The following is a 12,152-nucleotide window of genomic DNA, read 5'->3' on the forward strand; positions in this document are numbered from 1 at the left end:
GGCTGTAGCCCCACAGTCAAGCACTCAGCATTGTGATTTTAACCTTCTCTGTCACAAGAATCACCTGGGGCCTTGTCGGCCGTAAAGACTCCATCCTACAGCAGATGTCTGGAATCAAGACTCAGAACCAATAGGAAGGGCCAGGAGCTGCGCTATTTGCAGATACCCTGGATGGTTTTGGCTCTTCATGTCAACCTATTCAGTTGTCCCTCATCCCCTACCAAGTGAACATTGGAAGCCTTGTCAGACATATAAATCCCTCCAGGAACTGAGGACTATGGTAGTTTCTAGGGTGACATTCTCCTCATTTACACAAAATATGCTCGTGACCCTGATCATAGGTGTTTTCAGAGAGATCTGCAAGATTCTAATGTACAGTCGGGGCTGAAACAGTGACTTTACTGTCGTGATACTATTATTATTGGGGCTTTTAATTTTGCTTAATTCTTAAGACAATCTTCCAAAAACAGCTACTTTTATTTTTATGTGAGAACATCGATGCTCAGAAATTGTAAGATACTCACATGGGGGTTATTCCATGAAAAATCTGAAATTCTGTTGAAGCTGTCTCACAGGTTCTTTCACTGCTCTGTGCAGCCTGTGGGTAACCTCCCCACTCCTTGCCTCCTGCTAATTCTCATGCCATACTTTGCTTGTAAAATTTTGGACCAGTTTGTCATGGTACCATGTTTATGTACATACATGTCCCTTCTTCCACTGCTATGTGTACTTCTCAGAGGGGAGAGGTCCATCTAAATTATAATCATTGTCCCTCAGTGTCTTTCACTTAACAGGATATTTTGTAATCAATATTATGAACATATGAACCAATGCTTCTCTGTAGATACCATTGTTGCTAGCACAAAGTTACACTGGGTTTAATTCACATCGATTTTTCTACTGCCCTTGTTTTATCCTAGGACAAGATTGTGCCCAAACTCTAAGCATTCTATCCTAAATTTTCAAATTTCAAATAAAGTTTAGATTGAAGTACCAGATTTGTGAGTACCTGCATGAGTGCATGCATGTGTGTGTGTGTATGTGTGAGACAGAGAGAGAGAAAGAGAGAGAGAGAGAGAGAGAGAGAGAGAGAGAGAGAGAGAGAGAGAGAGATGCAGGCATTGAGAATGCACTGGCAGGGTCTGAGTTGGTCCTCAGTTCTAGCTCAGCCACACTGACCCTGAAGTTCCCTGAGTTGAAGGAAGCCAGGGATAAAGGGGAGGGAAGATGGCCTCAGAACAGGACCTAGCACCTGAGTTTGTGCTGCATTCCATATCAGAATTTTACAAATGTCAACAATTTGTGTCTTCTGTGAGAGTAAACCCACTTCCTGGTTGGTCAAGAAACTTCCTTAGGATCTTCTTACAAAGTAAAACAAAACAAAACAAAACCACTCCCAAAGCAAAAAAACAACCAACCAACCAGGAAGACACTCCAAAACACAAGAAGCCCATGTAGAGATGTGAACCTCAAACATTGTTCTATGAAATGCAGTGTTTGAAGTATGCACAGTCTGTATGTTTCTGTCATTATGTGACAGGATGTCTGACACACCTATAGAGGGAGTAGAAGGCTACCTAGGCTGCAACCAGTGTAACTCAAACCCGACTCTTGTGACTCTCTCTGTCAGCCAGGCCTCACTTCCTAAAAGCGCCTCCTTGGCCCTCAACATTCCTAAAGGCTGAGCATTGGAAACACAATGCAGTGGGAGGTCCTTCAGACTTGAACTGTAATGTGACACTCTCTCATACAAAATGTAGTGCAGGGGTTGTCTAGAAAATCTTGGGTCTGGTGGTTTATTTTCCTTCCTTTTGATGTGAGTGTGTGTGTTTCTTCAAATTATACTAAATTTTATTTCACTGATTAGTGGGGTTTGTGAATAATTATGGGACAGAAACTCTTTGTGGTAACTCTGTGAACTGCATTTCCAGAAGATGGAGTGGGTAACATATGTTGCCTTGAAGCAGGACACAGGGCACAGTACAGCACCCTGGAACCCTGATTTTGGATACATGCTCCTCTGGTAATAATGCGTTTGGTAGCCTAGTTCCTCTGCCTCTATAGACTATACACATACACCCCACTCCTGACAGTGAATGTATTTAACAACTTTAGAACCCTCTAGAAAGCTGAGGCAAAACTGGGTTTTCTTGCAAACTCTTAGGAGAATTTTCTACTTCCTATCTTATGTGTATGTGTAATTGACTTGGCATATAACTAAAACCAGGTACATTGTGGGAATGACATATGCAGCCATAAAATAAGTATATATCCTAATCTATCAATCAACACGGAAAACTGCCTAAGACCCTCAGTAACCAACTCCCTCCTCTTCTAAGTCCCATAAAAAAAGGCCCAGAACAAAGATCAGAACCTGGAATAGTCTCACTCATAAGGCTCACAGTCAGATCTTGGATCTGTATTCAGAATAAAGCGATCTTGCTACTTTTTCAAGTCTGTGTGAGCCATTATTTTCAATTCTTTGGATTGGAGGCCAAAGCTCTGGTAGCCTTGGCCCAGACCCTATCCACCAGTAGCCCTCCCGCAAGCTCTGGCTGGAGCTCCGCTGTCTCCCAAGGAGCAGGAAATTACTATCTGGAAGCTCCTTGACTGAGAATGAGGCTATATCCCAAACAACTGTCACTTCTTTATGCAGCTGAAGACACCTTCAATTAACCAAAATCGAATATAGCAAACCGGCTGAGTGTCCTACTGCAGAGCAGCGCAATACACCGCGGAGGCTCACGGTTGCTCTGCTGGTCACGTGGTTGACACTAACTGTGGCTCTTCACCGCTCTCCAGGGTCGAGACAGAGTAGCAGTCAGTTGCCAGCCGGCAGAGGCAAAAACTCAAAGTATGGTCTGAATTGAAGGCGTGACACTTGCAAACCATTATAAAGTGTCAGTGCCATGAACAGAGGGCCCTACATAGTCTGCATTTATACAGCACCAGGCAGGAAGGGCACATACAGTCTAGCTTGGTCGACAAAACCAAACATAATGAGAAAATGCCTCTCATAGATGGAAATTCTTTTAATACTAAGTACTGACATTTTAGTTCTTTGTGTCCTTAAGAACCTAACCAGACAGGTACCTTTGTTTTGGAATGAGTATCTGAGAGTTCGAGCTACCTATTTATGGCAATAAAGTTATGTAAAAGGCGAGCAACATAATCATTTGTATTATAGTATATTTCTTTTATAACATAGGTGGTGTACCGGATGCTGCTATGTATTGAACAGTTTCCGATGTAAAAAGGTTCCTGCCCCAGGGAGCAAGTGACAGAGTAGGATACGATTAAGTATCTTGGGTACAGACAAGATAAAAAGAGGGGCTAGGCAGAAAGCTGCTCTTGCGCAATAGATGAAATGACCATGATTAGAGGATTAGAGGAGGGCTCAGGGAAAATAGGTTTTCATAGGCTGAGAGGACCATGCGGTGGGGTTGGAGGAAAGAATTCTGGGAGAGAGTGATGTGTATCAGAAGCACAGCCATGCCAGGGAGATCATAAACAGCCCAGAGCTGTGGCATCACTGTCCTTGTATGGAGTAAACAGAGGAACGGGAGAGGCAGGGAGGAAAAGAAGTCGGAACAGAGAGTAAAAGGCCGTGCTGAAGAACCTACCTTCTGTTCTCTAGGAGCTAGCGACATCACTGAAGGATGCTTAGTGGAAAAAATGAACAGACAGTCCCCTTGGACCTGTCAAAGGCGGGTGGTAAGAATGTGCAGGGTGACTTGGAGACCACAGGCAGGCTTCCGGGCAGGAAGTTATGACATCTTGAACAAAGACAGCGGCCCGAAGAAGAGCACCACTGACAAATTGGATGTCACTGGGGACAGTGAGGGACGTTTTCCTCACGTGTAGACTTAAGTGATAGAATAATGTTAATTCTACAAGACAGAATGACTGCCTCGCGCAGCAGACACTTTCGATGAACACTTCTGAGGTTTTTATCCAAATGATTTCTCGTGTCTCTATAATTATTCTGGACAAATTCTTAATAAGAATTCATGAAGGCATAAAAGCCCAAGTGAGTGGGCTTGCATTGATTTAGCAAGAATCCCTGATATGCATGGCTCTGGGGATACTTGGGGTCAAATAATTCAGTCTTATCTGTTCCCTAGATGATAAAACCATTGAAAAGGTGTACTTTAAATAAATAATGTCCAGTTTGTTATTGAATCAAGTGCCCACAGTTGTGACACACATTAGCTATGAGTTAAAAATCCAAGACAGAATGGCTTTTCAAATAAAAATATCATGTCATCGAATACATTTACCCATGATCCCTGTAGTCTGAATGCAGATGTAAGATTGCATTAAGATAAACCTTGCTTTTAATGTCAACAATTCCAAGTTTCAAACATATGATTCATTGGACAGTTATGTTCCAGAATAATAGTAAGATAATTCTTTTATAAATTTCTTCAAGGGTCTTTATGGCATAATTCATCCTTTCGGATTTAATTTAAATATGATTTATTCTTTGTTATGATTCAAGAGCTTCTGTTACTTAATATGAGCAAGTGGAATCTTATAAACTACGCGTATTTCTTAGAGACAGTGGAAACTGTTTTCTTTGGTAAATCTATAAAAGGAATTGCTTGGCCCACATCACGGAAGCATTTTCTGCTTAATTTACTTAAGAGCATTTCTGGGGGTATGTTTTAATGTCTCATATAAAAACACATGTCAGATGTGTTTACATGTTTTTGAAAAATGTAAAACAAAGCTCGAAATGGGCCATTGTATGCATCCCTGTGATACATGCTTTGGGGTTTTTAAAAAGCATAGAGCTTCACAAATAATATTAATGCACGTACGTTGCCCTATTCAAGATCCGTGAATGATCGGGTTATAGAGCATGTACTCATAAACTATAGCATGAGCAGTAAGAAAAGCATAACGTTTACAACATAAAATTATAATATTTAAAAGCTTGTGCCTTTCACGTTTAGAATGGCTTGCATGAGTCACTGGAGAGATTGCTTTCAAAAGTTGGGGGAGTTACCAACTAGATGCTTTACAATTAGTCGAGAAATTTGTTGACAGAAAAGGATCCCTGGGCTTCATTTTTGCACCCTCCGTCTTGATGGGTTTGCTTTAGATAACCTTGGAATAAGGCAGTTCAGTTTTTGCCTCTCAGGTCTTATTTCTCAAGGTTATTAGACTGAGTGGTTTCGTTCTATCAGACAAACTATTGCCCAGGTTTTCTTTGTCGTTTGAATTATAGGTAATGTTTCCTCAGCCAAGTTCCCAGCTTTGGAAAAATATTTATCCAAAATGCCTGGAAACGGAGGAATACACATTAGTGATATTTTCCCTGTCTGGCTGATATGAGAGGTTCCAACTTGGCCAGTTCAAGTTGTGCCCTGCGAACAGTACCCCGCTAAAGTTCTCATCCAGGTAAGAAAACTGCTCACATGCAAGTTTAGCGCCACCAAATAACTGAGAGAGTGATACCTCTTTCTTACTCCCCGTATCTGTTTGATATGAAAGGAAAGGGGATAGGGAAAAGCCAAAGCACCCCTCAGCTCTGAAGCCCTCCTCTGAGCCCAGGAATCCGCACTGCCAGTTGACCTCTCTGGGAAATGTGGCTGGGGATCAAGGAAAAGGGAGGCAGAGTTTGTGAGCCGCCTTGGTTAAATCTCAAAACTGCTTTGCACCCTTCCTGCTTGTTGCTGAAGTCCACTGGGAGCCCAGAAGCTCTCTCAGGCCCTGCCAGTGCACCATCCTGCCTCCCTCCCTGGGCTTCTTGGTTACTCTCTTTTAACTCCAGGGCCACTCTCTCAGACCCAGGTGACATGTACCAAAAAATCAGAATGGAAAACACCTACCCTGGTGATGACCAAAGGCTGGTTGAAGTCTATGCCTCCTGAGAGTCTGAAGCCCCAGGGCGCAGGGCCCGGGAGAACTACGTTTTGGGGCATGACGCCTTCCTGTGAGAGGGTCCAGCGATCGGTGTCTCTGCAGAGCGCTAGTCTCGGAACCCGGACAACCCACTTAGTTCCCGGGGGCTGCAACCTAGCTGAGAATGCTGTCCGGGAGTTTTATCCCTGCTGCGGAGTGACGTCACTGGCCTCCCCTCCTCCCCACCCCCTCCCACCAAGGAGAGCTCCAACTTTGGAAGTGAGAGACAGCGCCTGGCTTGAGGAGCTCCCAGCTGGGTGCAGTCGCCCAGACCTCTCCCCGCCCAAGGAGGCTTCGGGTTACAGCTTCCCTCTTTCCCTTAAGTAACACCTGTCCTCCTGTTTATCGTCTACTCGCTCAGCAGTGCACTTTACTGGGAAGTTAAAAGCAATCACACCACAGCCTCTACGCTTTCAATTAAAATAAAACCCAAGCACATCCAGGCACTTAGGAACTGAGCAGTTTTGAGCGCGTTAACGTGTTCCCCTATCTAGCTTTGGTCAAGTTAAAGTCTTCATTTATATCAGCTGTAAAACAGGAGTAATTATTGTACTTGTAGGAGTATTGGGGGAATTTGGGTGGCAATAAAATGAAATGTTTCTGCACAGCGCCCCGCATAGCATAAAAAAATTTCAAGTATTTCTATAATTAAAATATATGTTCCCAACCAGGTGTGTCTTTGTGATATAGAAATGACTTTGTTATATGTGAAGTTTATGCTCGGAATCACCCCTTTTCTTGCCCTGCTTACCCGTCAATATTTAAGTAAGTTTTCATTTTAAGTTCGGGCTACATTCATAACTATTCCAGCCACAGGTGGCAGCATACTGCTTAGGCTCTGCATGTTGGACACGACTGATACACAGAGGCAAGTATCCGAATGATCTAGGAGTTGAAGCTTCTCCGCCTGGGTGCTGCAGCCAAAATGAAGGCGTCTATGGGAGCGAGAATAAATGGGACCCAGAGGCCCCTCGGATTGATGGAAATGGCAGTAGGTCACCAAGGAGATGACTATTTGTCGATCACCTCTGTGGTCCAGGTGAGGTAATGACTGCTTTACCTGTGGCTTATTGCGTTTGCACCAGCCCAGCAGGTTGCTATGGCTAGAGTCCTTTCTCAGGTGAGGGAATAGCTTCTCTGATTTGCAAGAGCTCACATAAGATCCCATAGCTAACGAATGGTGAAGTAAAATAAACAATCCAGGTTGGCTCAACTCCTGCGTCTGCTTGGTACAGGAGTAGAGGTCAGGGGCGTCTGAGTAGCATCCTGGTTTAGATGTAGTGCAGAATCAAGTGTATGTGGTGCCATGGGTCAGGACGCTCTGATTCCCAAGAAGAGAGGCAAGGATGTGGAAAGAGAAGTATGAAACGCCTAAAGACCGGAGGAGGAAGCTCTTGGACTTAATGTGCAATAGCGTAGGGCCATCCCGGCCCAGGAGAGCCAGTTGCAACATTGCATTGGATGTGCTTGGAGAGAAGACAAAAGAGATTCAAGAATCTGTAAATGGAAGGAATCAGTCTGGGAAAGTGCAGGACTGGAATGGCCTCAGTCCACCCAGAGCCAGGAATGGCATCACTCCACCCACTGTGCTGGGCTGTCCAGGTCTCAGGGGAAAGGCCATTTTTCCAGTTCTGGGTATTTTCCAGTGTCCCACCTATGTTGAATTATCAGTAAAATAAACATAACATATTCTGTTGATTTTTGTCTGCCTCGGAGGGGTGTCTGAGTGCAGAACACATTTTCTCTGTCAGTCACTGGCTAGGTTGTTGTATACGTCCCTCCACACAAGGGTGTGTGTGTGTGTGTGTGTGTGTGTGTGTGCCCACATACACCCGCATGCACAGTCACACACACAGATGTTTGCACACGCATAACCATTGCAAAAAGAGTGAGATGTGTAATTGTCACCACCAATTATTTTAAACTAGTTCGTGAGCTGGCTTCTAGGTCAGGTTGGCTCCACTATTCTTTTTAATCTTTGTACCAAATATCTGGTGCCATTAGATCAGAGCTTCTTCAACTTTTCCCATTAATGACTTGTATTTATTCAGGAAATTTTATAGGAACCTGGATATACATACCTATATATATACATATATATACCATACCTACATATATACACATACACATACCATACATACATACATATACACTGGGGATTGGTAATAATGCTATTTGTGTTAATTTGGCTCCACAAATCACACGGGAACCCGCACATCCTCGCTGAGGGTCCCTGCCCCCAGTTGACTCTGATTGGGAAATAAAGTTGCCAGCGGCCAATGGCTGGTCAGGGAGACAGAGGCAGGACTTTTAGGTTTTACCAGCAAGAAACACAGGGATTCTGTCATGAGAAGGACTTAGGAGATGGGAAAGTACGGGAGGGAGATATAGCCGAAATGTAGATTCAAAGGAGGAAGTGGCCCCAGAGGGCTGCCTAGTGAGGTCCAGGGCAGCAAAGATAAAATATAGATTTAGTAAGTATTAACTCAGGAATGTAGGAGGGGAGTGTTTTATCTACATGGAGGTTCAGGAGTGGCCGAGCCACTGAGCTAGTTAATGCATATTAAAATATAAAGGTTGCTTGTGTGTCTTTTCATTCATGAATCCAAAATATTTGTGTGGGTATAGAGGAGGTCTGCGCATTGGTAGGAACATAGAGCAGATTTAATAATTACCAGTACACAGATATCATATATACACATACATCATAAATACACACATATATAAGTATATAAGCCAAAAATAATTAATAATAAATCATAAAGAAATCTACTTTAAAATTCCTTGGTATGCATATATTCTTGTAGCAAAGCAAGTTAATATACTAATGAATGAGCATGCTTGCTTATTTTTACATAAACATTAAATTCTGCCTCAATTTTCGGTACTGATGAACACAGACTACCTGTCTGCTTCTCAGAGCTGAGCTCTATCTTACCTTTATAATTGTGAGTGCTTAGCATATCACTTCCCACGAATATGTAGGATTGAATGATGCAAACATGTTTAGGGCCACATCAGAAAGTTTTGAAAATTCTGCGCTAGTTCCAAGCCAAAAGAAGCCGCTTAATAATTTTGTGTCATTGAAGCCTGTGGCTCGAACCACAATTTTCAAATCAATTATCCTAAGACGTAGTTGCATGGTCTTTCATTCACTTTCATTCCCCGTTTTCTCCTTTGTAAAGCAAACGGCAGAGCCCTGTTTTGTAGAGACGGAATAAGAATGGTGATAGAAAAACATTGCCAGCATTTGTTTTCTGGGATCAACCGTTCTGCTTCTCTAAAAGCCTATGCAGAGTAAAAACATGGCACTCACGCAGGCTTTATAGTGTTGCATGGTATAGGGCACATGCAGTGTAAAGTGCACATGTGTGTTCAGACCCCAAGCTAGAACCCAGCCAGGAGGTGTAACATGGGCCAGCCCTTGCCACGCGTGTGCACTCACACACACACACACACACACACACACACACACCCCACAAATTAAACATTTTTTAAAGGCAGTTGTGATGTTAATACAGGCAGCATTGATATAACAATTGTATACCACCCAATGGATTCCTAAGGGTTTTTGGAGTAGGGAAAGAAAAACCTGAACGGAGTAGCCTCTTTACATCCGGTGTCAGTGCGGTCAGCAGGAGGGCACCCAGAGATGACTGTCAAGGTGGAAGGGACAGCAGCTGCACATGAGTTACATTTTCACAGGTTTGTTTTCTGTTTTCTTTTTCTTTTTTAAAAGAAGACCTCAGAACAGCATATTTGTTTATTTATAATTTTAATTTTTATTGAGAATATTTTCAATATAACCCTGATAGCTGTTTTCCTCTCTCCCAACTCCCCACCACCCAAATCCAAACCCATATGTTCTTTCTTTCACTAGAAAACAGACAACTAAACAGTCAGACAAACTGGAATAGGACGGACAGAAAAAAAAAAAAAGAACCAAAGAAAAAGCACAAGAACATACAGCCAGACACACATACTCTGTCTGTCTGTCTGTCTGTCTGTCTGCCTGCCTGCCTGCCTCTCTCTCTCTTTCTCTCTCTCTCTCTTCCTCCCTCTCTCTCTCTCTCTCTCTCTCTCTCTCTCTCTCTCTCTCTCTCTCACACACACACACCACAAAACAACCAAAATTAGAAAATGTAATATATAAGCCGAAAGACTTTAAAAAATGTCCAAAGAATTATGTAACAAGACCCTAAAAAATACCATTGAATTTTGTTTTGTGTTAGCCATCTATCTACTGCTGGGTATGGGACCTGCCCTTAACTGTAGTTTGCACACCCAGTGAGACTCTGTGGGAGGAAAGTGATTTTTCCTTTGCCGGTGGTTGTCAATAGGAGATAGCTCCTAAGGGATGTGAGCTTACGTCCACTTCCCCTCTCAGTGCTCAGGTCCTATCTGGCTTAAACCTGTGTATGCTGCCACAGTCTCTGTGAGTTCATATGTGCATCAGTCTTGGTATGTCTGGAAGTCAGTTTCCTTGTTGTCTCCATCCTTACTGGCTTTTACAATATTTCCTCTTCTGCATAGATCAGTGAGCCCTATGGGGAGGGATTTCATGGAGACATCTTATATGGGACCGAGTGTTCTAAGACCTCTTAGTCTCTGCAGATTGTTTAATTGTATGTCTCTGTATTTGGGAAAGATGTCAAGAAGTTTGTAAGGTTGGATGTAGGTGGGCAATGCTACTGAGCAAAGCCTTATTCTTTTGGGTCTTTTAGTTTTTTGAAACATGTACCCAGCACTCCCTGTAGAGTGCAGCCTTTGCCTCAGACTCCTGAGTCCTACAATTGCCACCTCTACCCCATGCCAGAATTCTCCTAAGTTCTTATCATCTTTTTCAAGGAAATTAGTAAGTCAAGAGACATGGGAAGCATAAGCAGAAGTTTTATTTAGCAAAAAGAGAAGTATTCCAGAGAAAGATGAGTGGGGCTAACTTGAAAGGGGATACTGGCCCATTGAGTTCTGTAGTGTTGGCTTTAAGAATATTTTCTATGGTTCCCTCTTCCTTCTGATGTCATCATTAAGCATGTCCCTTGGCTACAACATTTATCCCATGCTAAATGCTATATGCTAAATATAGCTAAATATATATGCTATGAGGATCAAGATGTCCCTGTGATTTTTTTCTTTCTCTGCTTATCAAGATATTCTTTGATGAATAGGGCTAGCCATCATGAAAGCGCCCTGGTATCTGAATTTCTGACATGGTGGGAAGCATCTAACTGTTGCTATGGAGACACAAAGAGGTATTTTAACCATCAAGAGGCAAAGCAACCGGGATATAGCATGAGTTCTCTGGTTACCTGACATCTGACGCCCTAATACCGTTATATTCTACTCAATCTCAAAAGAGGTGAGTATCAGCAGCCTTCTCCTTCCTGCCACCATCAGCCTAGCTATCAATTGAAAAGTAATGGTTTCTCAGGTGGCTGAACTGGGACAGGATTAGGAAGGAAAACAGTGTATACGTTGGAAGGCACAAGTAATTTGTCATAGCTAGAGGTTGACAAACGTGAGGAGCAGAGCACAGGTAGTCAGGGTCTCTAGAGGCCACATCAGAGGGGATTTTGTCTGGCACAGTAACAGTTTTTAGTTTATTCCATCAGAGTTTTAAGAGTTTTAGCCAGTGTCACAAGGATCCGTTTTTATGCTTGTAAATATCATCATAGAAGGAAATAGGAAGCAGGAGTCCAGATGAGACTTAATACAGTAGGCCTGGGAAGACGCTCATGGGGTTCCTAGGATGTCGTGTGGGAGTCCTTAAGGTCTACTGTCATAGTCTGGGAGCAGATTTCCCATGGAGATTTGGAGAGATCGCTTCTCGGCCTTTTGGCCAAGATCAAGTGTGGAGATTTGGAGAGGTCAGCTCTCACCCTGTCATTTGAACTTTATATGAATGGTAGAATTTTTCATCAGGAGAGAATATGAGAGAATTATAGTAAGATGTTTTTACTTTAACTGGAAAATGCCAGATTAAAACTCTATTTTGATTGTGCTGATTTTGAAATGCCTGTGGAAGATCTGTGCCAGGTAGTTTCCTGGTTAAAACGCTGATTTGGAGACAGATGGCCTGGGTTGTAGAGTAGCTCCATTGTGTTTCCTGGTCGACCTCAACGTGCATTGTTTAACATCGGTTTTTAAAACCTCGGTGATGTGTATAAGAGGTCTCCACATGTCCTCACTCAGATGTGGGAACTATATAGGCTGACCTCATGGAAGTAGAGAAGATGGGAATG

General features: G+C 42.9%; 2 protein-coding genes across 3 annotated transcripts in view; one reads left to right on the forward strand and one right to left on the reverse strand.

The window, feature by feature from the left end:
- The window catches only part of Pdlim3 (PDZ and LIM domain 3), a 31,189-nt gene extending 25,163 nt beyond the window's left edge, over positions 1-6,026 (reverse strand). For all 3 annotated transcript variants that reach the window (XM_087587322.1, NM_053650.2, XM_087587321.1), the window contains exon 1: positions 5,838-6,026. In XM_087587322.1, the coding sequence (XP_087443448.1) occupies positions 5,838-5,930 (93 nt within the window). In that variant the 5' untranslated portion in view covers positions 5,931-6,026. The remainder of the gene's footprint in view (positions 1-5,837) is intronic.
- Erich1 (glutamate-rich 1) overlaps positions 1-12,152 on the forward strand; it is a gene marked incomplete at its 5' end in the record, with an annotated part of 52,793,804 nt that overhangs the window by 23,613,388 nt on the left and 29,168,264 nt on the right.

This window comes from Rattus norvegicus, chromosome 16, assembly GCF_021556685.1.
Source record: "Rattus norvegicus strain SHRSP/BbbUtx chromosome 16, alternate assembly SHRSP_T2T, whole genome shotgun sequence".
NCBI lineage: Eukaryota > Metazoa > Chordata > Mammalia > Rodentia > Muridae > Rattus > Rattus norvegicus.